The sequence below is a fragment of the Belonocnema kinseyi genome, chromosome 9 (assembly GCF_010883055.1).
Source record: "Belonocnema kinseyi isolate 2016_QV_RU_SX_M_011 chromosome 9, B_treatae_v1, whole genome shotgun sequence".
NCBI classification, from domain to species: Eukaryota; Metazoa; Arthropoda; class Insecta; order Hymenoptera; family Cynipidae; genus Belonocnema; species Belonocnema kinseyi.
The window spans coordinates 118,317,778-118,344,488 of NC_046665.1; the positions used below are offsets into that span (position 1 = coordinate 118,317,778).

General features: G+C 28.3%; 1 protein-coding gene across 1 annotated transcript in view; it reads left to right on the top strand.

Annotated features, from left to right (window-relative positions):
* Positions 1–664: 664 nt before the first annotated feature.
* The window catches only part of LOC117179877 (excitatory amino acid transporter 3-like), a 47,630-nt gene continuing 21,583 nt past the window's right edge, over positions 665–26,711 (top strand). The window contains exons 1-4 of the mRNA XM_033372050.1: positions 665–1,042; positions 21,215–21,490; positions 26,168–26,429; positions 26,518–26,560. Coding sequence (XP_033227941.1) covers positions 21,235–21,490; positions 26,168–26,429; positions 26,518–26,560 — 561 coding nt within the window. The 5' untranslated portion in view covers positions 665–1,042; positions 21,215–21,234. The remainder of the gene's footprint in view (positions 1,043–21,214; positions 21,491–26,167; positions 26,430–26,517; positions 26,561–26,711) is intronic.

Sequence of the window (26,711 nt, forward strand, 5' to 3'; positions counted from 1 at the left end):
TGAACAATTCTATATTTTTGTTGAAAATTCATCATTTTTATTAGAAATTAATATTTTTCATTGAAAATTCAACAGTTTATTTCCAAGTTTTTCTCTCTCTTGTTAAACTGTTAAAAATTAATAGTTAATTTAGTTAGTTGATGATAAATCACTTGAATTGAAAATTCATCTCTGCTTCAAAATAAGCTATTTTGTTGTGAATTCGTGTTTTCTTTGGCAATTTTTAACTGAATATTTTACTATTTCATGTGAAGCTTATTGTTGAATTTTATTTTTTAAATAATTTTTTTCAAACTGAAAGTATAACTACTATTCCATTTTAATATTCAATAATTTCAGTAAAAAATTAATTTCTTTTTTTCTTATGGGAAATACGTGTTAAATTTTACGGGACTTGCGGCACCACTAAATATAATTTTTTTTCAAAACAAAAAAAAATGCATTTATTTAAATTTTTTGGACGACCCTAATGTACAAGTTCAATGGCTCATATAAAATCTTGCGGTCAATCTCTCGTTAAAAGTGCCATTCTCTTGTTTCCCTTTCTTTCTCTTTCACATTGAAGTACTTAATAAATTCTCGGCGGGGGACTTGATTAATCCAGTTCATTAATTCATCAACCAGCATAATTCTTAACGCGATCTGATATCTCACATTGCTCATTGCACGCACTTGTTGGTGCGAATCACTCAACGTATTTACTACGTAATAAGCGAAAAGGGAAAAAAATTGAGAATGAAAGAGGAATAGTTTCTTCTCTTTGGTGTATTCTCACACAACCACAATTACACATCCACCATGAACCAAAGGACCAGCGACGATCATCATCGCTGCTCAGTTGACCAATGACCAGTCAAGCAACAGTCGCGCCCGCGCGAACTCTTCGGTGCTCTTCGGTCCTCCGCTCATACTCGACGAAGTTGTTAACACTCTTTTTCTCATGTGGAAAAATAATTTTTTTTTCGAATTTGTGTGAAAACGAGGATTTTCGACCAAGTGGATTTTAGACTGGATTTTTTTCTTTAAGTGGATTCCATACCTGGTGAGTAATTAACATTCGCAACCCGTCCTTTCTACAAAACGCTTTCTGCATTCATGTATTGCGGATCCTGTCTCGTAATAGTTTCACAACGAAAAGCCAATTCTGATTTCTGAGTAATAATATTTTTAAAAAAAATTATTTTGCAGACTAGACTCTTAAAATATGATATGATAATATTGTTTATTATTGCGACCATGTTTTTTGAGAAATGTTTATGGTGCCTGAATTTGGGAATCGGCTCGATAAAATTGGGCCAAGGCGACCACATTTTAATCGAAAAAAAAAAGTAATAATAAAAGAAAAACTGCATCTGCATGTCTGCTGAGTCTGTGATGAGATAAGAAAGGTGAAGCCTTCTGTTGTGTAACTGATTGTGAGATAAATGTGGGCTCTTTTACAGAAACTGCAATAAAGTTAATGATTATTTCATGCAGGTTTTTTTTTATTTACAAAAAATATTGTTAAAACATAAATTATTATTGTAAGTTTGTCATACAAATTTAACGATAATTCTTGTAACTGCTTATTTGTTATCTTTTCTTTATCAGATTTTACGACATTGGTCTTATAAGAATTAGCAACAGACGCAAAAACAGTCTTACTATCGACACTGTTTGTGAGATAATGATGCGAAACCGGGAAAACCTAAAATTGTCAGAAAATTTGTAAATACAGGGAAAAATTTGGAGTTGTCGGAGAATTTTGTCGATAGCGTGCCTAATTAAAAAAAAATTAAAATATAAAATTGAATAACAATAATTCTTTATTTATAATAGTAACTTGACATTACTATATTTAACTATTTTTCTTAAAATTCATTTTTTTTATAATAATTTTCTTAACTGAATATTTATTGATGTCTCTTTTTGGTTGAAGATTTATAGATTTTATTCCAAATTCGTTGTTTTTGGAATGAAATTAATCTACTCGTTAAAAATTGATCTTATTCCTTGAAAATGTAAAATTTTGTTTTGAGGGTTTTCTGTCAAACAGTTTTTTCTTTGACCATTTTTTTAAACTGGAAATGTAACTACTATTCTTTTTGAATATTAAATCATTTTAATTTAAAACTTCTATTTTTGGTTGAAAAAAAAAAATACTTTTTAGTGGAAAATTCGTGTTTTTTTTTTTGTAGAAATTAATCTTTCTGGTTAAAAATACGATTTTCGGTGGAAAATGCAAGTATTCCACTTAAAAGTTCATCATTTTAGTTTGAAATTCCACACTTTGGTTGAACAATATTTTTTTTTAACTCAAATTTGAACTCTTTCTTTTTTAGTTGAAAATACATGGATTTTGATTGAAAACTCGTTATTTTTAATATGAAATTAATCTTCTCGGTAATAATTTATTTTACTGTTTGAAAATTCAACAATTTGTTTACAGTTTTTCTGTTTTGTTAAACTGTTCTCTTTTTTAAAAATTGTTGGTTGAAGATTTATAATTTTTTATTATTTTAATTGGAAATCCATATCTTTGAAGAAAATAAGTTTTTTCTTTGAAATTTTTTTTACTGAAAATGTTACTAGTTCACATTAAACTTATTGTTAAAATTTGTTTAAATGGATTATTTTCAACTGAAAATGTAACTACTATTCCTTTTGAATACTGAATCATTTTAATTAAAAATTTATCTTTTTGGTTGAACATTAATTTTTGTAACTCAAAATTTAACTTTCATTTATAGTTGAAAAAATATATTTTTTAGTTGAAAATAGGTGTTTTTTTGTAGAATTTTGGTTGAAGAATTTTGTTTACTGCAATTTCAACACTTCCTTTTTTGGTTGACAATTTACCTTTTTTAGTTGAAAATCCATCGATTTTATTGAAAATTCGTTATTTTTTTGTATGAAATAAATCTTCTGGTTAAAAACCAATCTTTGCGTGAAAATTCTACAATTTGTTTGCAATTTTCTTTTTCTCTCTCTCTCTCTATTTTATTATGCTGTTTTTATTAAAAATTAATTATTCTTTAGTTGAAGTTCCATCATTTCAATTGAAAATTCATCTCTTTGGTTAAAAACAAGTTATTTTGTTGTAAATTTCTTTTTCATTTGTCAAACAAATTTTTTTACTGAATAAATATTACCATTTCAATTAAAAATTATTATTCTATTTAAAAAAATTTTTTTTACTGCAAATTTAACTAATATTCCATGTGAATATTCAAACATTTTAGTTAAAATTCGTCACCGTGTTTGGACATTCTTTTTTAAATAAGAATTTGGCTAATCCATTTTTCGTTGAAGAATTATATTTCTGAGGTAAAAATTCAACGCATATTGAAAGGTCGTCTTTTTAAATTCATTTTTTTTATGAAAATATTTAATTACTTTGTTGAAAGTTAAACTTTTTTGTTAAAAAATAATTTTACGTTGGTCTTATTGAAATTAACAATAGCCGCAAAAGCGACTTTGGCAAAAATGATTTTTTAAAATGAATTTTTACTATTTAAGTTGAAACTTCATATGTTCAGTTAAAATTTTATAATTTTTTTGTACTTAAAAATATAACTACTATTCCAGGTGAATTTTTTGTTCTTATTTATTTATATTTTTCTATTTATATTTATTTTTAGTCAAAAATTAATTTCTTTGTTCGAAGATATATATTTTTTAGTCAAAAAAAATTTGTTTGTTGCCGAAATTATTGTTCTTACTTGAAAATAAGATTGTTTGGTTTAAAATTCAACTATTCAACCCAAAAATTCATCATTTTAGTTTAAAATTGATCTCTCTGGTTAAACAGTAATTTTTTTAAGTATTAATTTTTTGGTTGACAATTTATCTTTTTTAGTTGAAAATTCATGCATTTTGTTGAAAATTTGTCTTTTTTGTAGAAACTAACTTTCTTGTTTAAAAATAAGATTTTTTTAATTCAACTTTTCCAATTAAAGACTAATTATTTTATTTAAAAAGATTTTTTGTGTGGAAATTTAAGTATTCCATTTGAAAGTTCTTTATTTTAGTTTAAAATTCAACTCTTTGGTTGAACAATAAATTTTAAACCAAAAGTTTAATTCTTCCTTTTTTGATTGACAATTTACCTTTTTTAGTTGAAATCCATGGATTTTGTTGCAAATTCGTTGTTTTTTGTATCAAATTAATCTTCCGGTTCTAAATTCATATTTTAGCTTCAACATTCAACAATTTGTTTGTGACCCCCCCCCCCTCCCTCTCCCACCCCCCTCTCTCAAATATCAAAAATTTTTTTTTTTTTACTGAAAATGTTACTATTCCAGTTGAAACTTATTGTTGTTTTTTAAATTAATTTGTTTGAACTGAAAATGTAACTAGTATCCCATTTGAATATTGAATAATTCCAGCCAAAAATGCATCTCTTTGGTTGAATATTTATTTTTTTAAACAAAAATTGGGCTATTTCATTTTTGGTTAAAAATTATATTTTTTAGTTGAAAATTCGTCTTTTTTGGTAGAAATTAATCTTTTGGTTAAAAATTTATTTTTTGCTGGGAAATTCAACAATTTGTTTGTTTGCATTTTTTGTCTTTCTCTTCTTAAACTGTTAATTTCAAAAATGATTTTTTTTTCTTTAAGATTCATAATTTTAATTGAAAATTCATCTTTTTAGTTGAAAATAAACTATTTTGTTGTAAATTGTTTTTTTTCTCTGGCAATTTTGTCTTTTTACTGAAAATTTTACTATTCCACGTGAAACTTATTATTCAATTTTTTCTAAGCTGAAAATGTAACTAATATTCCATGTGAATATTCAATCATTTTAGTCACAAATTAATTTTTTTTTGGTTGAGCATTAATTTTGTTAACAAAAATTTGGCTTTTCCGCTTTTTGTAGAAAAAAAGATATTTTTTCGTTGAAAATTCGTTTTTTTCAGTAGAAATTAATCTTCTGAGAATTTTTTTACTAATAATTTTACCATTTCCGTTGAAACTTATTGCTGATTTTTTTTTGCAAATTATTTGAAACTGAAAATTTAACTACTATTCCAGTTGAATATTCCATCATTATAGTTAAAAATTCATCTCTTTTGTTAAATAAAAAAATGTTTAAACCGAAAATATAACTATTTCTTTTTTGGTTGAAAATGTATCTATTTTAGTTAAAAATATGTCTTTTTTTGTAGAAATAAATCTCTTGGGTTTAAAATAACATTTATTATAGAAAATTCCACTATTCCAGTTAAATATTAATAATTTCAGTTGAAAATTCATTTTTTAACTGCACATTTAATTATTCCATTTTTTAAGAAAATTTATCTTGTTTGAATATTCTTATTAATTTGTCTTTCTGGTTTAAACTGTGTGTAAGAGGTTGATCCCAAAACTAAGTTTCCCTATTTTGGAAAAAAATCGAAAAAATTATTTATTCAAGAAAAAAAAATTCCTTGGTTGGAAAGCTACGGATCTAACTATTTTTTAACATAATCTCTTTCCTGGAACTTGTTGATGCGGGATGAGAGTCTCTTCAAACCCATAGCATACCACTGCGGGTCCAAATTGAGCAGCCAGTCATCAACGCTCTTGTTGACATCCTTATCCAAGAACCGCCCCCCCCCCCCCTAAAAAGAAAAGGTTTTCATTGTCGGGAATAGGTGGATAGTCACTCGGGCAAGGTCTGGGGAGTACGGAGAGTGGGGGAAAACGTCACAATTAAATTTGGTTAGCAGGCCTGGGGTCAATTTTTCGGAATGAGGCCTGGCGTTCTCGTGAAAAAGGAGCGCTTTTTTCGTCAAAATTCCAGGTCGCATCTGTTTTATTTGTTTTCTCAGTTTTTCCAACGCCTCACAATACCTGGCGGCATTTTTTGTTTCACCTTTTGGTCATAAATTTTTTCTCCTTCCTGAGGAATTTTATCACAGAACTCACTTCACAGTCGGACCCGAGCTCAAGGTAGGCAGTTCCGCAGCTTCTCCTACCTCTTTTAGTTCTCTTCTGAGAAAATAGGGATACTTACTTCTGGGACAGCCCTCATATTTCGGTCAAAAATTCATAATTTTATTTGAAAATTGATCTCTATAATTGAACAATAATTTTTTAACTGGAAATTAACTATCCCTTTTTTTGGTTGAAAAATTATCTTTTGTAGTTGAAAAGTCATCTCTTTTTCTTGAAAGCTATTTTATTTTATTTTTTTGATAAATTTATCTTCATAGTGATAATTTCATTTTAGTAAAAAATGCATCAGCTTGGTTGAAAATTAATTTCGTTAATTGCAAATTTACTCATATCATTCCTTGTAGTAAATTGATTTTCTTCTTTGAAAATTCAAGTATTTTGATTAAAAATGCATCCCTTTGCTTGAACAATAATTCTTTTAAGTGAAAATTTAACTATCCCTTTTTTAGTTAAAAATTAATGTATTTAATACTTTTTTAATATTTATTTTTTTTATTTTTTATGTAATGGTTTTGACCAGACAAACTCTATGAAATAATTTGTTATTCATTTTTTCTTCTTCTGGTCTAAAATAAACATTTTTTAATATTGGATTTTATTTATAAATTGGGAAAAAATTAATGTATTTTGTTGGAAATTTGTCTTTTTCGGTAGAATTTAATCTTCCAGGTCGCAAATTCAAATAATCTAGTTAAATATTCACAATTTTAGTTGAAAATCATCTTTTTGGATTAACAATAATTTTTTTAACTGGAAATTTGACTATCCCTTTTTGGTTGAAAAATTTTCTTCTGTAGTTGAAAAATCATATTGTTTCTTGAAAATTCTTTTTTTTTATCAAATTTATCTTCTTAGTTGAAAATTCCTCGTTTTGGTTTATAAATAAACTATTCCAGTAGAAGATTCACACTTTTGGTAAAAAAATGCACCAGCTTGGTTGAAAATTAATTTCGTTGACTGTTTTTTGTTGTTGTTGAAAATTCAAGTATTTTTTTTAAATTTATTTTTATTATTTTATGTGGTGCGTTTGACCAGATAAAATATATGAAATAAATTGTTATTCATTTTTTTTCTTCTGGTCTAAAATCAATTTTTTTTTAATATTGATTTTTACTTTTCAATTGTGGAACAAAATTTTATTTTGTTGAAAATTCGTCTTTTTTGGTTGAATTTAATCTTCTTGGTTGCAAATTCAAATATTACAGTTAAAATTTCATCATTTTAGTGGAAAATCATCTTTTGGGTTTAACAGTAATTTTTAAACTACAAATTTAAACATCCCTTCTTTGGTTGAAAAATTATCTTTTTAGTTGAAAAGTCATATTTTCTTGAAAGTTGTTTTTTTTTGTCAAATCCTGTTTTTTGTTTATAATTCAACTATTCAAGTTGAAAAATCACCCTTTTATTAAAAAAAATCATCAGCTTGGTTGTAAATTAATTTCGTTGACTGAAAATTTAATTATCTCATTCCTCGTAGAAAATTGATTTTCTTGTTTGAAAATTCAGTTTTTTGTTTGAAAATTCCTCTTTGTTGTTAAAAATCCAAGTAGTTCAGTTAAAAATTCATTTCTTTGGTTGAATAATAATGCTTTTAAGTGAAAATTTAATTATTCCTTTTTTAATTGAACATTAATGTATTTTATATTTTTACATACTTTTTTATGTTATGGTTTTTACCAGATAAATCTTAGAAGAAATTTGATATTAATTGTTTTGCTCTATTTTTCTAGTATCCTAATTTTTTTAGTATTGATTTTTGTTTCTAAATTTTGAAAAAAATTTAATGTGTTTTGTTGAAAATTCGTATTTTTGATCAAATTTAATCTTCCTGTTTGAAAATTCAACTATTCCAATTCAAAATTCATTATTTTATTTGAAAATCTTTTTTTTTGGTTTAAAAATACTTTTTTTTAACTAAAAATTTAACTATTCCTTTTTTGGTTGACAATTCATCTTTTTTATTTGAAAATTTATGTATGTATTTTGTTGAATATTCATTTTCTTTGGTTGAAATTAATCTTCAATTTTTCTTTTTCACTTACAAATTTTTTGCTTATAAAAATTAATGCTCTTGGTTGGAGATTCATCTTTTTGATTTAAAATTCAATTATTCCAATCGAAGATTCGTAATTTTTGTTAAAAATTCATTGGTTGAAAATTAATTTTTTTAACTGAAAACTTAACTATTAAATTTTTGATAGAAAATAGATCTTCTTCGAAAAATAATCATTTTGTTTAAAAATTAATCTTCTTGTTTGGACATTAATCTTCTTGGTTAAAAACAAAATTTTCAGTTTAAAAGTAAACTATTTCAGTTAAAAATTCATCATTTTAGTTGAAAATTCACAATAACATATTTGATTGAAAATTAATTTTTTCAACTGAAAATTCTGATCTTCCATTTTTGGTAAAAAAATTATCTATTTGTTTGTAAATAATCTTCTATTTGAAAAATTCATCCTTTTGGTTTAAAATTAATGTATTCTGGTTGATAATTCATTAGTTTAGTTTAAAATTATTTTGTTTGTTTAAAAATTTGTGTTTTGTTGTATAAAATTAAGTTATTTAACTAAAAATTAAACTATTTCATTTTTGTTTTCAAAATAATCTTTTTTGGTAAAAATCCAATAATTTTCAGTTCTTCAATTTGCGTTTGAGTTTTGATTTTTTAAGTACTTCAAAAGAAGAAATTTCAGCGAAAAAATTTTAAAAAATTTAATAATCGTAAAAAATTTGTCTAAAGTCGAAAAAACCTGGGAAATGACTGGGATTTTTTACAACAAAAATTTTAGGTCGTTCAATTTTTTATTTTTTAAACTTAAAATTGCTTCAAAAATATATCGTTTTCAACATTTAGAAATGATATAAAAGTTAAAAATTTCGGAATGTAATTGCATTCAATTTAAAACTGTTCAATTAAATAGTGTTTTAAATTTAAAGTTTTTTAAGCTTCAATCTTGAAAGTTTAAAATTCAAAAAAATCGTATTCTCAGTTCTTTAATTTGCAGTTTATTTTTTATTTGTTTAAGTACTTCAAAAGAAAAACAATCGGCTTCAAAATTTAAATTTTTTAAATTTTAATTATTTATTTAACCTTCAAATTTAATAGTTTAAAATTCAAAAGTGTTACATTTTCAGTTCTTTAATTTGCAGTTTATTTTTTATTTGTTTAAGCACTTCAAAAGAAAAACAATCGGCTTCAAAATTTAAATTTTAAAAATTTTAATTATTTATTTAACCTTCAAATTAAAAATTATTTAATTCAAAAGTGTTACATTTTGAGTTTTTTAATTTGAAGTCTAGTTTTAATTAGATTACTTTAAATGATTACTTCAGCTTCAAAATAAAAAAAAATTATTTAATGGTCCCGAAATATTTGTTTTGGGTCAAGAAAAAAATTGGGAATTGACTGGGAATTTGATGTGTTCCATTTAAAAGAAGGTTCGAATGGCAGTGTTTATTTAGAGTTCAAAGGATCTTTATCTCCTTACATTTGTGTCTACAAAACTTCAAACTGATATGCATAAAATTAGACTTGATAAGTAGACTTTGTGTTAAAGCCCCTGGAGATCATATCATGAAATGCACATAAGGTGAGGTAAAAAAAATCATTCTTCGACCTGTTGTCCCCAAAATAACAACTTCAAAAATTTCGAAGCTTTTATGAAAAAATTATAAAATTATAATTCTTTAACGGGAAAGTCTATTAAAAGAAAACTAAGGATTTTCCTTTTTGATGCCACGTAAGTACTGAATATAATAATAAAAATCATAAGATTTTTTTTTAATTCTCCTATCAGTCATAAAGCAGCTGAGTTTTCAACCCAAAAAGGTAAATTTTTAATAAAAAAGTTCATTTTAATCCAACCAACCACAAAATTTCAAACCACAAAATTCAAACAAAAGTTCAATTTTTTTAATGGAAAATTGGACGATTTCATTTTCGATACGAAAATTTCCGATGTTAGATATTGCCGACTACTTATGAAATAGGTTTCAGGAGAAATGAGAAAAATCTGCATCGGCCCGGATTTTAAAAGTGTCGTTCCTTTTTAAAATTCGGGCAAAGGCTGATTTTTTGTCTTTTCTCCAGAAAATTATTTCAACAGTAATCGGCAATATCTAAAATTAGACATTTCTGTATCAATAATGAAATAGTTAAAATTTCCATTAAAAAAAATTGATTTTCAGTAAGAAAGAAATTTTTTTTTCTTCAAAAATTTGAATTTGACCAAAAGCGAAGAATTTTCAATGAAATAGATCAATATTCTACCAAATAATTGAATTTTTTACTCATAAAGGATAAATTTTCAAACAAAAATGGAATAGTTAAATTTGCAGATAAAAAATTAATTTCGAACCACTTAAAATTCTACCGCAAAATACGAATTTTCAATTAATAGTTCAATTCTCAACCAAAAAGATGAATTTTCGACTCAAAAATACCAATTTTTAATTAAATTTATTAATTAAAAAAAATATTAGGTTAAATTTACACGAAGTTATATTCAACAAACAATTTTTAGTAATAAAATAAATTTTAATAAAACTAAATTGGTACTTTTTAAAGATTTTTATCGAAATCCAAAGGATAAAATTTTCGTTTTCAATTTTTTCAGCAGCGGAAAAGTTATTTTTTTTTATTTTAGCATTTTTATTGAGTTGGAAGGGAGGGTTTTTTTTAATTGGAAGATGCCAATTTTAAAAAGTGTGTTTTCAATTCTGAGGTGAGTTTAAAATAGTTCCATTTTAACGATTTTAAATTCAGAATTTTTCTATTTTTAAGATTGAATTTTTCGTAATAGGCGTGCAATTCAATTTTGAAGATTTAAAATTGAAATTTATTCGATTTTAACGATTTTCAATTCAAAATTCTTCAATTTTTAAGATTTATAATTGAAGATTTGTTAATTGACAATTTATAAAATTTGAAACGATTTTATTTTGAAATTTTGTTATAATAGTTGTGTTGTTCAATTTTGAAATTTAAAATGGAAATCTCTTCAATTTTAAAAATGCATGAATCCAAATTCTTAAATTTTGATAATTTTGAAGATTAAAAGTCAAGATTTTTCAAATTTAAATCTTGCAAAGTGAAAAAATTTTGAATTTAAATTATCAGAATTACAAAATTTTAATTGCAAATTTTCAAGATTGAAAACTCTTCAATTTCAATTATTTATAATTTTTTTAAATTTTGCAGATTTACGATTGCAGATTCTTCAATTTTTTAAATTTGTAATTAAAGATTCATTCATTTTGAATGTTTGTCTTTTAAAATGATTCGAATTGTTTCTAAATTTTTCTTTACAATGTTCTAGATTCTTTTTTGAAAATTTTGGAAATATGTCTAAATCTTTTTAAATATTATCTGAAAATATTTGTTTGAAATACAATTTTTTTCAGTTTTCTTAGAAATCTTAAGAAAATGTTTTTATTCTTTTAAAAACTTTCAAAATTCTTAAAAAGCTTGTATATTCTTTGTTCGAAATCTGCAAAAATCTACATTTTGTTTTAAATTAGGCCGTGGCTATTTACACCGAAATTTCGGTACGAATAGCATTTCAAGTTTTAAATTAATTTTGAATCTTCTTAATTTTTAATTATGAATATATTATTACGAAATTAATTTTTAACGTAAAAATCTGGAAATTCTTAAATTTTGAACGGATTAATTATTGTTCACTTTTTCATTCTTAACGTACAGTTCAATTTAATGAATAATTGATTAATTTATACCTATTTGCAGTTGAGTAAATAAAAATGTTTTTAGAAAAAAAATTAATTTTCAAACGCATTATTTTTTAGTTGTTTAAGTCTTTAAGACTGCATTAAAAAAAAACAATTTTAATTCAAAATTTACGACTAAAAATAAAAATCTATCTTGGAAAATTTTTTAATTTATTAAAGTTGCACATTGTAATTGATAACCAACGACGATTTTCTACCAAATAGTTAAATTTTTAACTTATAAACGATCACTTTCCAACCAAACATAGAATTATTAAATATCGCGAAAAAAGATTAATTTATATTTAATCATAATCAAATTTTTAACAAAAAGTTTCATTTTTAACCAAAAAAGTGAATCCATTTGGATCGAAAAATTTTTAAGTTTAAAATTTTACTGGTTCAGTACTGATAAAAAATTGTATTTTTTAGTTGAAAAGTAAACTGTTTTTGGTTGAAAATTCGTATTTTTTGTTCAAAAAATGATCTTTTTGGTTGAAATATCAGCTATTACATTTTTCACTGTGAATTCATTTTCTTTGGTTAGAAATTAATCTAATATGTAAAAAATGCAACAATTTGTTTTAAAAGTAGTTTTTTGGATAAAGATTCTTCATTTTAGTTAAAAATTAGATTTTTTTTTGTTTTTCAAAATTAATTTTTTTAAATGAAAATCTGCCTATTCCATTTTTTATTAAAACCGTATCTTCTTTAATTTAAATTTGAATTACTTTCTTAGTTAAAAATGTATGTATTATATCATATTTTCGTGTTTTCTGGTAGAGAATTAGGATTAATGTAAACAAATCCACTATTTAGTTCAAAATTCATGTACCTCCTTTAAAATATCATAGTTTTGGTTAAAAATTAATCTACTTTGTTGAAAGTTAAACAATTTGTTGAAAAGTATTTTTTTTTTGCTGTAAAGTCAACCGTTTTATTGAAAATTCGTATTTTTTGGTTGACTTTCATTATTTTTGATTTGAAGCTAAAAAGGGTTTTGGTTGAAATATCAACTATTACAATTTTCATTTACAATTAATTTCTAAAACTTTTGAAATTAATTACACGAATGTAAAAGTTATCGAAAGTTTTTTTTCTGTACTGTTTTATGTAGGAAATGTGAATGTAAAATTGTAAAAAGTAAAAAAAAAAAAAATAATTGAAGAAATATTCTTTCGATGTAAATCAAGTTTCAATCAAATGTAGAACTTTTTGTAAATATTGTTCAACTTTATTACTTTAGAGCTTTCAAATTTAAATGTTTAATTTTTAATATTTAAATTTTCGATTTCAAAATTTTTTAAACTCAAGGCTGTGTAATTACGTTGATTTGAATTTTAAATGATTGGATTTTGAATTATATCATTCGAAATTATTTCGTTTAAAGTATGTGTTTCTAATTTTAATTCTTCCAATAACAAACGCTTTTTTAGCTTCAATTATACAGAATTTTTTTTATCTCAAATTAAAATTTTTTAAGTTGAGATATCAATTATTACTTTTTTCGTTAAAAATTCATCTTTAATCGTATAAAAATTCAACTATTTTGTTGAAGTCATCTATTTTGGACGAAAATTAACTATTTGTTGAAAATTCGACCTCTTGTATATAAAATTTATTTATTTAATCATATTTGTTGCTAAAAAAGTTACCTTTTGGGGTTGAAAATGAATTTCTTTGTTGAAAATGAACTTTTTTTTGTAGAAAATTCACGATTCTTTTAACAAGAAAGGTACCCTAGCTGCCCCTTGCCGATTTTAATAATCTTGATGTGTGACGTGGAACGAAGAAACCAGTCTTGGGACCGAAAATGAGTTTCCAAGAAAAAGCGAATTCAAGAGAAAGGAAGCTTCCTTTGTCTTTAATCCGTTTCTTCGTGTAAACTCATTTTCGGCCCAAAGGCTGGTTTTTTCGTTCCACGTCACACATCAAAACAGGTAGCGATAGGGCTCTCGTTCCAACACAGTTGAGCGGTCCGTATCTGTGTGAAGGCTCGAGAAATATGAATGAGAACAACGGCCGATTACAGTGAAAAATCAACGAAATCAATTAACAATAATCATAATATTTGATCATTATTCAGAATCAAAAATTACGAGAAACTATGCACGTAAGGAAACTAGATATTTTATGTGTGACTGAAACAAAGAAAAAGGGATGCGAAAGTAGAGACATAGAAAACGGGGTGTTGCAATGCGGATTTGAGACATGGCGAGGAGTAGATAGTGAATCACATGGTAGGCAAGGAGTAGGTCTGATTTAAAATGAAAGAGCGAAGCAGCATCTCGGAGATCATGATTTCGTATCTCCCGGACTGCTGTGGGCTAGAATGAAAGTGGGAATCAAAAGATTATTTATCATAGCATGCTACGTGCCAGTTGATAGGGATTCCAGAGAAGTAAAAGACGCCTTCTGAGACACTTTAAATGACACAATAAATATTTGTGTTCATACTGAAAGAATAATTCTGCTAGGAGATATAAATGGATGGGTGGGCATCCAAAATCAGGATACAGAAAGAGTACTAGGTAATTTCGGGGATCCAAGAACAAAAATGATCCACATTTACACCTCGTCCAAAGGAAATAGCCACAATATAATTGACTTTGTTGTTGCGGATGAAAGAATAAGAGAGTTACATTACCTTCTGATCTCCAAAATTAACTTAGGTCGGGGATAGAGAAAAAAGAGAACCAAGAAAACAAAACAAACGAGAATGAAAATGGAGAACCTACAGAAACCGGAAGTGCGAATAGATTTCCAAAATAAGATATTCGAAAGCATAAATAGGGCAACATGGGAGGACCTTATAAAAAAAAGATATAGAGGGCGCCTGGGCAAAGTTACGGGATATCATTGTTAGATGCGCGGTCGAAGTGTGTGGTACCGCGGTTGCAGAAAGAATGTCTGGTGATGCATGGTGGAATGATGAAATGCATGCTGCCCAAAAAGCAAAGGAAGAAGCGAAGATGAGAAATGTCAACATCGCGAGTCTTAGCGATGAGGAAAGAAATAGACGTATAAATTATTACAGGCACAAAAAGAGGATACTCAAAAGATTAATTAAGGAAAGTAAAAATCATATTAGAGCAGAAGAAGAGAAGAAAATACAAAATGACTTTGAAGGAAGCAAGAAACTGCTTTATAAAAAAAGAAGGGAAACAAAAGTACATAATTTGTCAACATGAGAAATAGTAATGGGGAAATGCTATATGATGCAGACGGGATACGAGAGCCTTTTAGAGACTATTTTAGGGGACAATTTGGAGATGAAGCTATACGACACCACAACTTAAGTAAAATATACTCAAAAATATTTATTCGTAGGGTAATGAAAATAACAGAAGAAAATATTTGGGAAGTCCAAAATGGGTTAATGCCAGGAAGGTCATGTACGGAACAAATATTTAGCTTAAGGCGAATTACAGAAAACAGTTTGAGAGTAGGAAAAAAAGTTTTCTGTGTATTTGTTGACCTAGAAAAAGCTTTTTTGACAAGGTAGATAGAAGTAAACTGTGGGAAGTCCGGAAAGAGTACGGAGTCAATGGATGGAGAAAATTGTCTTTTTTCTGACAATTCAATTATTTGGTGAAAAATTCAACTACAGTGAAACTCTTCAATAGTCCTCCCTTCTAAAGCCCTTCCGAGAATCGACGTTGCGCCGCAGCACCGTCAGCCCCAAAATCGGCGCTATAGAAAAGTTTCACTTTTTTTGTTGAAAAGTCTTGTTTTTTTTTTTTTTTTTTTTTAAACTGGTCTCTCTTAGCTTGACATTTTTTTCGAGAATTCAACTTTTCGGATTGAAAGTTCATTTTTTACCAAAAAAGATTTATTTTAAATTCAAAAAGACAAATTTTAAACAAAACAGTCGAATTTTCGACGAAAAAAGAATGCTTTTTAACAAAATAAATTAATTTTTAGCAAAATGATTAAATTTTTAACAGAATGGTTGTTTTGTTAACCTAATATTTAAATTTTCAACCTAGGCAGATGAATTTTCAACCTAGGCAATCACACAAATAAAAAGAATTGAATTGGCAATAGAATAATTTAATTTACAAGTAAAAAGACAGTTTTTTAGAAAGTATTTCGTTTGCACCCTAAAATGTTGAATTTTCAACCAAAGCAGTTAATTTTTTTCCAAAAAGAAAATTTAATTTATATCCCAAAAGACTAATTTCAAACAAAGCAGTGGAATTTTTAACAAAAAAGATTACTGTTCTGCCATAAGAGATGAATTTTGAATCCAAACGGATCATTTTTAAACAAAACAGTGATATTTTCGACCAAAAAAAAAACAGTTTTTAACCAAATGAATTAATTTTCTATCAAGTAAATTAATTTCCAAGCCAAAAGGCGATTTTTTTAGAAAACACAAGAATTTTTAACAAAGAAGTTAATTTTTCACCAAATTTTATTCCACCAAAATGAATTTCATACTTTCTTCGTTTAAATTAATTGAAAATTAAACTGACCTCTAAAAGATTTAAAAAAATTTTTCATATTAAAAATGAAATTATTTGGTTGAAAAATTTCTATTTTTTAAATTGAAAATTAATTTTTTTGTTGAAAAATAAACATAATGAATTCTGAATCCAAACGGAAAAATTAAAAAAAAAACAGAAGAATTTTTGAAAAAAATGACTAACAAAATAAACTAATTTTTTATAAAATATAAATAATAAAATAAAATAATTTTTGTATTGAAAATTAATGTTTTTGTTGAAAAATCAACATAATGAATTCTGAATCCAAACGGAAAAATTTAAAGAAAACTGAAGAAGTTTTCCAATTCAAAAGGTGATTTTTTTAGAAAACATTGGAATTTTCAGCAAATAAATTAATTTCCAATCCAAAAGGCGATTTTTTTTAGAAAACACTTAAATATTTAAACAAAGAAGTTAATTTTTCACCAAATTTTATTCCACCAAAATGAATTTTATAGTTTCTTTGTTTAAAATAAATTGACAATTAAACTGAATTTTAAAAAATGCCTTTTTTTTACCTAAAAAAATTAATTATTTAATTTAAAATGCAACGTTTTTTGTTGAGGTTTAATATTTTTTATTGGAAATTCATCTATTTAGTTGAAAGTTTATTTCTGTATATTAAAAATGAAATTATTTGGTAGAAAATTCCTATCTTCTTTTATTGAAAATTAACTTTTTTGTTGAAAAATCAACATAATGAATTCTGAATCCAAACGGAAAAATTTAAAGAAAAAAGAAGAATTTTTGAAACAAATGACTTTAACAACATAAATTAATTTTCTATAAAATAATTAAATTTCCAACTCAAAAAGAGACTTTTTAGAAAACACTTGAATTTTCAATAAAGAAGTTAATTTTCAAACAAAAAAGATGAATTTTAGACTTTCTTCGTTTAAAAAAATTTTTTGGGTGAAAGTAAAACTGTCCTCTGAAAAATGTCTTTTTTTATCTAAAAAATTAAATTTTTTAATTTAAAATGCAAAGTTTTTTGTTGAGGTTTAATATTTGTTATTGAAAATTCATCTATTTAGTTGAGAACTTATTTCTGTGTGTTAAAAATGAAATTATTTGGTTAAAAATTCATATTCTTTAATTGAAAATTAACTTTTCTGTTGAAAAATCAACATATTTCGACTTGAAATCTTAGGAATTTAAAACTCTGTATATTAAATTCAACATATTACCTACATTGATTTTTTTTAAAGAGTTTATTTTTCTATTATTCTCCTATTTTCGTATCTGACCTTCTGAGTTTCTAAAATTCAAATTATACTTCGAAATACAATTTTAAATTCAGTAATACTGATATATTCAGAAAATTTTTTCAGTTCACAGTAAATCGGATAATTTTTATCCGCCTCGTGGTAAAAATTATCTGAGTTCGGATAATTTTAGTTTCGAATTTTTTGCAGCGTTTTTATCCAACTTGAGATAAATAATATCTCAGGGATTTAGTGTGTTGCAATCGTTTCCACTGCACGTGTCTTTAGCATGATTAAACTATACCTGATAATCTTAGGAACCGGTCTAATATCAGGATTTAAAAGTCAGTTCACCAGCATTTCTCCCACTAACTTGTCCTTGATAATTTCACTTTATAAGTCATCATGTAAAACGGTTCGACTTTATCTTTATAAAATTAATCGCGAAATTCACAAGAGATAGTAAAAATAAAGTATGGGTGGTCCTTTTAATCGAGAAAAAAATTCCGTGTTTTTTCCCGGTTTCGTAAAATTTTTTCACGGGCCTGGAAAATCTCGAAAAATAAAATTCCCGAATTATAGAATTCTCGAATTGGAAAATTCCCGAATTGTTTATAATATTACCGCATTTGCAAATTCCCGAATAATAAAATTATTCTCGGGACAACTGAAAAATTCCAAAACATTAAACAACAATATTATCGACAAAAACAATTTAGTAGTTGCATATTTAACCGAAGAGCTGAATTGTAGAACCAAAAAGAGGAATTTTTTAAAAGAAAGTTGAATCTACCTACCAGGGAGTTCAATTTTCAAATGAAAAAGAAAGGTTAACTAAAAATTGAATATTTAAATTTTCAGTTTCAAAAAAATGTGTTTTCATCGAAAAAAACGAATCATCAATTAGTTGAATTCAACAACAACAAAAGTGTTTAAAAAAATACGTAAAATTGCAACCAAATAGTTGAATTTTCAACCAAAATATCAGACCGAGAAACCGGGAAATGACTGAATTTTACTGACCGAGAAAAAACCGGGAAATTACCGGGAATTTACTTCTAACCGTAGGTTAAAAATTCAACTTTTCATTATTTTAATAATTATTTTAGTCGATTTAGAAAAGTAATTTATACTTTATAAACAGCTGAAGGGAATATGAGTAAAAATAATTATCATTTTAAAAGAATTAAAGCTGAGATTTAGAAGAAAGGAGTTTAAAAAACAGAAGCAGTATTTCGAAAAAGAAATGTTTCTGAATTGTAATATAATTTTTTTTACATTTTTCGTTGGGACTTTATATTTTATATTCCAGCATAAAATTCAACTATTTTTTTGGAAATCCATTTTTTCAGAGAAATAGATTTTTACGGAAAATTCAACCATTCTGTTTTTGGTTGAATTTTTTTTATGGAAATTGGCAGGTATAAAATTCAAGTAGTCGATTTGAAGATCCATCATTTTAGGTAAAAATTCATCGATTTCGTTGAAAGATAATTTTTTCAAATTAAAATTTAACCGTACCATTTTTGATGGAAAATTGACCTTTTCTTGTTAAAAATATAAAAATTTGGACCTAAATTTGTCTTTCTAAATTGACAATTCATTTATTTCGTTGAAAATTCAAGTATTTTGTTTTAAAAAATACACTTTCTTATAGAAAATCGACTTTTTTCGGTCAAAAATAATTTTTTTCTTCGAAAGTTAATCTCCTTGTTCAAAAATTCTTCTTTTTGGTTGAAAATTCAATTATTCCAATTTAATATTCATCATTTTGATAAAAAATTAACTTCTTTTGTTAAAAAATTAGCTATTTGATTGAAAACTTGTTTTTTCTTTGGATGAAAAGGAATTTTTTTTACCAAAAATTTAACGATTTTTCTGAAAATCCGATTTTTTTCGGTTAAGAATTAAATTGTTAGCGTAAAATTCGCCTGTTCTATTTTTGCTTGAAATTTTATCTTTTTCGGATAAAAATTAAACTATTTGATTCAAAATTGATATTTTTTATTTAAAAATTAAATTATTATTTTTTAATTCATGTAATTTGTGCAAAATTCTTCTGTTTTGTCGAAAATTATTGTTATTGGTTAAAAATTCATCTTTCTGGTAGGTATAAAAGTCAAATATTTCAGCTGAAAAATCATCATTTGGTTGAAAGTTAACTTTTCCAACTGAAAATTTAACCATTCCACTTTTAGTTGAAAATTAACCTTTTCTAGTTTATAATTTAACAAATTGGATGTAACTTTTTTTTAATTGGAAAATTTATTTATTTTTCTGAAAATTCACGCATTTAGTTTTAAAAAAAACTTTTTTTTTCGTGGAAAATTGACTTTTTTATTTGAAAGTTAATCTCGTTATTTAAAAATTCTTCTTTTTTGTTGAAAATTTAAGTATTATAGTTAAATATTCATCAGTTTAGTTAAAATTCATTTTTCAGGTTAGAAATAAATTTACTTGGTTGAAAAAGAAACTCTTTTGGTAAAAATTATTATTTTTTATCAAGATTCATCATATTTATAATTTAAAAATTCATTTCTTCCGTAGAAAAATGAGCTATTTTATTAGAAATTTGATTTTTTTGGGTTGAAAACAATTTTTTCTTAAACTGAAATAGAAAATACCATTCCAGATGAATGTTACAAAATTTGTAGTCAAAAATTCATTTTTGTAACATTGTTTTTTTGAATGAAAATTTAATTATTCAATTTTTTGTTGAAAAATGATCTTCTTTAGTTGAAAATTCGTCTTTTCTGGTTAGATATTCATTTTCTTCTTTTAAAACTTAAATATTTTAGTTTTTTTTAGTAAAAATTTTTTTTGTAAAGCTCAACCATTTCAGATAAAGATACATTCTTTTAATTAAAAACTCATTTTTGTTTCTTAAAAATTCAACTATTCCAGTAGAGGATTTATAATTTTAGTGGAAAATTCATAAGTTAAGATGAACACTTTTTTTACTAAAAATGTAGCTATTACATTTTCTGTTGTAAATTGATTTTTTTTCAAGTTTAAAATGCAACTATTTGGTTGGAAATTGGTCTCCTTTGATTAGAAATTCAACTTTTTCGTTAAAATTCATAATTTTATTTTTAAATTGATTTATTTTGAAATTTTTTTCTCTCTTGTGTTAAATAATTTCTAGAATGAACGTCATGATTAAAAGTAAATTTTTTTGTTTTCGGACAAATATGAATATGTTAATTTTAGTTGACCGGGAAAATTTAAAAACCTGACCGGGAAAAGCCGGGAAATGACTGGGAACCGTTAAATTTTCAATTGAAAAAAATCAACTAAAAAATTGTAATTTTTAATAAAATAGTCGAATCCTCAAACAAAATAATTGTTTTTCAACAAACAAGATTAATTATCTACCCAAATAAAGGAATTTTCAACAAAATACATAAACTTTCTACCAAATAGTTTAATTTTTAACTAATAAAGGAAAAAATTAATTTTGAACTAAATAGTATAATTTTCTACCACAGTAGTTGAATTCCAAACCAAAAATTCAAAATTCCAACAAAAAGTAAATTTTGTACAAATAGTTTAATTTTCTACCAGATTTGAAACCAAAAAGACGAATTTTCTTGAATATTGAAAATTCGAAAAAATATAGTTAAAAAAGAGTAATCCACCATAATTTTATGTAATCCTGAGTAATCCTATGCAATCTGGAATAATCTGAAGTGATTCAGAGTAATTCGATATAATAGCTGGACCACATTTTTAGAAGTTGTCCCCCCCCCCCCCCCCCGTCTAATGCTTTACTGACTATGTTAAGCTAACTAATGACTGTAATAACAATACAATTCAATATTTTTTTGACTTTCTAAAAAAAACTTTTAAAAACTTTTTTTTATGTTACAGTACAAAGTCTTCAATTAAAAATGGCGTTACCGGCCACTTTCAAGAGACGCTTCTCAAAACATGCACTTACATTTTCAACTGTTGTGGGTGTAATTGCTGGAATTGCACTTGGTTTTATTTTGCGAACTACTGCAAAAGAACCATACACACCACGAGAAATAATGTACATTGACTTTCCGGGGCATATGTTTCTTCGGATGTTAAAAGGTCTCATATTGCCACTCATAGTTTCCAGTATCATTAGTGCTATTGGTAATCTGGATTTAAGTTTATCTGGTACGTGACAAAATGTTTAAATAATGCTATCACTAATTTAAAAATAATCAGGGATCACAGACAGTCCCCTACGCCCCTTTTCCCCCTATTTCTCCCCTTCCCCCTCTATTTTTATAAAAATCTAATATACTCTTGACATTTGAGAATTAAACCATTTTTCCCCCCTTTTTTTTAAAGCTTTAGTTGCCTTTTCAAATAGAAACATGATATTCAAAAATGCGCGCCAATATCTATTCTCTTGCACCATATTTAATTCAGAAATTTATAAAAAATATCAACCCTTTTTATTGATTCCTAACGTCTTAAAACATCATAATGTCAGGAAAATTACTTAAATAAGAAATTCTGTTATTTGAAAAAAATATTTGCCTGAAAAGGTTCAACTATTTTTTGAGCAATCGCGATGTCGGTTGATTAAAAGTCCCAAAGATATTTTTTTATCTGAGATAAAATATTATATGAAAAAAAATATTTAAGATTATTTTTGGGCTTTTTAAAGTTTTTTATTTTTGGATACAAACAAATAAGATAGATTGCCTATAAAATAATTTTTAAAAATAACGTCTAACGTCTAATATTCTTGTTGGAGTTTCTTAAATTTTGTATTCTTGGCCATTCTAAATATATGTGCATTCAAATATTGAGGTTACTCGTGATTATGTTTCTCGATTTATTGTTCATACGATCCAAAAACTGCAATGCAATGTAAAATTATTTTTTTAAATGTTCTTTAATACAGAGCCCCGAGCTGTATGGAGTTAAAAGGTCCTAGTGTACTTTTTAAATTTTAAACAAAAATATTTATAAAGACTCCTGATACATTCGTTTTCAAAACAAAAAATAGAAAAATGAAAATTTCAAGTGATTAAGTCAATAGTCTCTTAAAAGAGGTAACAAATCATCTCATACATAATTAAGCTACTTTCGTTCTTATTAGATTTAATTTATAAATATAATTTCATTCTTTAATCAAATTTTATTTGCTAACAATATTTTTGGTTCGTTATAAAATTTGATACGAACCCCTTTGATGTTATTGGGATGGAAGGGGTCGTAGTCCAGACTATTTGGACGTATAGCGTGTCAACAAATTGTGGATGGTTCAATAAGTTCCATTAATATATAATGGTGTATATGTGTGAGCCGCAGTATTAATCCAGGAGCCGGTGGGCAAAAAGTTATTGGGGGAGGCTCGGTATCAATCCAACAGCTGGTAGGGAGAGTCGCGATATTAATCCAGCAGCGCGCGATAAGAAGCTGCACTATTTATTTGGCAGCGCGCAAAAGCAGCCCGCGGTATTAACTCAACAGCGTGGAATAGAAATCCGCGATATGAATCCGGCAGCGAAGAAAGGGAGACCGTGGTATTAATCCAGATGCGTGGGCTAGGAAGCCACCGTATGAATCCGGCAGCGAGAGAAAGACGGCCGTAATATTATTCCAGCCGCAGGAGATAGGAAGCCGAGGTATAAATCTGTATGTGGGGGAAGAAAGGTCGCGGTATTAATTTAACAGCGTGGGATAGGATTCCGCGGTATGAATCCGGCAGCGTGGGATATAAAGCCGGGATATTGATTCGGCAGCGTGTGAATGAAGGCCGCGGTATTATTCCCACAGCTATACGAAGCCGGGGTATTAATCCTGCATCGAGTGAAGGAAGGCCGCGGTATTAATCCGGCAGCCTGGGATAGGAAGACGCGGTATGAATTCGGCAGCGAGGGAAGGGAGGCCGCAGTATGTATCCGGCAGCGTGGGCTAGAAAGTCGCGGTCTGAATCCAGTAGCGAGGGAATGAAGGCCACGGTATTAATCAAGCAGCGTGGGATATGAAGCCGCAGGCTGAATCTGACAGCGAGGCAAGAGAGAATGCGGTATTAATCCAGACGCTTGGACTATGCGGTGCACTCGAACCCAGTCCCGCGGTCAGAATTCAGGAAAGCGGCTGTACTCGAATTCAGTGCCAAATTCAGTCCAGCGGCGCTCTCTCCTCCGTTCCTTCTTTCCCCCACTACTGGCGACCCTATCGTACCACCGTAAGAGGAGAGAATGAGCGCGCGTAAGTGTGAGAGAGAGAGAGGAAATATGTCCGAAGGAGTCAAGTCTCTCTCTCACTCCAACTGTTTTCCAACATTTTCCCTTCACACTTACTTGCACAATAGATTCCAAGCTTAGGACTGGCAGCATTATTATTATTATTCTAGCGTGTTTTAAAAAAAGTTGGGGAACATATATTGTCAATCATGCCTAACAATATCACTAAACTTAAAAAAAGTTATGAAAGCGGAACTTGTAGCCGTTAATAACGACCAAATCTCTGCCTCTCTCACTCACCATTGACTGAATTTTACTCACGGATTCCATTGTTGACGGGAAAAGCGGGATGCTAAATAGGCTGACTACACTATCGCTCACAATACTAACGTCTATTCACTAGTAATAACAAATACGTACTGGACAAGTTGTCCATTTCCCTCCGGGCAGTCTCTTCACGGGACTGAGTTCGAGCGTTTTTCTGACCGCGGGACTGAGTTCTAGTGCAGCCGGACTATGAAGCCGTGGAATTAATCCGGCAGCGAGGAAAGGAAGGCTGCGGTATTATTACATACGCGTGGGCTAGGAAGCCATGGCATGAATCTGGCAGCGAGGGAAGGGAGACTACGTTATTAATCCAGTAGCTAATCCGTGTCAGCGATTGAAGAAAGGCCGCGGTACTAATTCAACTGTGGGTGATAGGAAGCCACGGTTTAATTTCGTCAGCGAGAGAAGGTAGAATACGGTATTAATTCACAATCGTGGATTAGAAAGCCGCTTTACGAATTTGGCAGCGTTCGCTAGGAAGTTTCGAAATGAATCCGGCAGCGAGGGAATGAAAGCCACGGTATCAATCCAGCAGCGTGGGACAGAAAGCCGGGATATTAATCGGGCAGCGATTGAAAGAAGGTCACGCTATTAATTTAACAGCGTGGGATAGGAAGCCGCGGTTCAAATTCGGCAGTGAGGAAAGGGAAACCCTGGTATTAATCCAGAAGCGTGAAATAGGAAGCCGCGGTATGAATCCTGCTAAATAGGGAAGGAACGCCGCAGTATTAATCCATCAGCGTGGGATAGGATGCCGCGGTATGAATCTGGCAGCGAGGGAAGGAAGACCACGGTATTAATTCAGTAGCGTGAAATAGGAAGCCGCGGTATGAATCCAGAAGCGTATGTTAGGAAGTCGGAGTATTCAGCCGGCAGCGATTGGAGAAATGCCGCGGTATCAATTCAGCAGCGGGGAATATGAAACTGGGGTATGAATTCGGCTGTGAGGGAAGGTAGGCCGCGGTATTATTTCAGAAGCGTGGAATAGGAAGCCGCGGTATGAATCCGATAGCGAAGGAAGGATTGTCACGCTATTAATCCAGAAGCGAGGGAAGGAAGACCGCTGGACGAGGTCTGTTCAAAAAATATGCGGACTGTTTGAATTTCGCGGCTATAGTTGGTTTCGGGAGAATCCGCTTGGTGTCGCTAAGTTCGTACAGATCAGCTGTTTAAAACGCGGTATTCCAGTCGCAGATATCTTCATTTGTTGATAAGCTACACGGTTTTAAGTAAAGAGTGTTTTTTTTTGTTTGTCGGATTGTAAAATGGACAGCCCGAAAGAGCAACGAATTGCTGTGAAATTTTGCGTGAAACTCGGGAAATCTGCAACTAAAACATTTGCCATACTCAACATGGCCTACGGTGATGTTGCCATGAACCGTACTGCATGTTTCAAGTGGCATAAACGTTTCAAGGGTGGCCGACAGTCGATTGACGATGATGAGCGTCCTGGGCGTCCTTCAACGTTAACTGACGACCCACACGTTGACAAAATTAACACCCTGGTGCGCGAAAATAGATGTCTGACCATTAGGGAGCTTGCCGAAGAATGTGGGATATCAGTTGGATCTTGTTACGAGATTTTGACCGAAAAATTGAAGATGCACCGCGTCACTGTGAAATTTGTGCCACGCTCCAGCTCACTCAGAACTCGTGAGTTTTTGGCCAAACACTCGATTAATGTTCTTCCCCAAACTCCATACTCACCTGACCTTGCTCCTTGTGAATTTTTCTTGTTCCCAAAACTAAAAAAAACCTCTCAAAGGAAGAATATTTGAGACGATTTAAGAGATTAAGGCAAATGCGATGAAGGAGCTGAAAGGCATCACAAAAGAAGATTACCAGGACTGTTTCAACAAGTGGAAACACCGTTAGGATAAGTGTGTGCGTTGGGGAAGAGAGTATTTTGAAGGAGACCCAGACGTGTAACTTCCAAATAAAGTACATTTTTTTATGACCTCAATCTGCGTATTTTTTTAACAGACCTCGTATTAATCCTGCAGCGTGGGTAAGGAAGACGCGGTATGAATCCAGTAGCGTGGGATTTGAAGCCGCGATACGAATCTGGCAGTGAGGAAAGGGCGGCCGCGGCTAGAAAGCCGCAATTTTAATCCGGCAAATCGCTGCCTTTTTATTTTTGTTCATTACGCTCGTATTTTTAGAAGAAAAAAAGTCCCCCTTTTTTAAATCTAATTTTTTTTAAAGAAAAAATCGCCAATTTTCTTTAGAATTTAACTGATGAACTGCTGTGATACCTGAATAAATCTGAGTTAATATTAATATTATCTCAAAATCTTATAATAATTTTTACAATTTTTAGGAAAGATCGGTAGGCGGTCGATATACTATTACGCTACGACAACAATAAGTGCTGTGATTTTGGGTATATTTTTGGTCTTAACAATTCGTCCCGGTGATTTCAGAAATTCGGGTTGTACTCAATCCCAAGAGCTAATAAGAAATATTTCTCTGAAATATGATACAACAACTGAAATACAGGAAGCCTGCAAAATTTATCAGTCAGAAAAATTAAATGTGCAACATAATATTACGACTACAGATACGTTGATGGATTTAGTAAGGTAGATATATTTTCTTAAAATATATTTTTTATTAAATTTTTAATTAGATTCTACTCTGCTCTATACAAAGATAAAATTTTTTTTTCAGAAACATATTTCCGACGAATCTGGTGGAAGCATGTATCCAACAAGTAAGTGAACGCTAAACATGTGTTGAATAATTAAATATTTTGTGTAAATAAAATTAATGCTTCTGTCATATTGAATTAAATTAAAAACGCTTTAAATTCCGGAAATTTCAACTAGAAATATATTGCATTGTCAACAAAATAGATACATTTT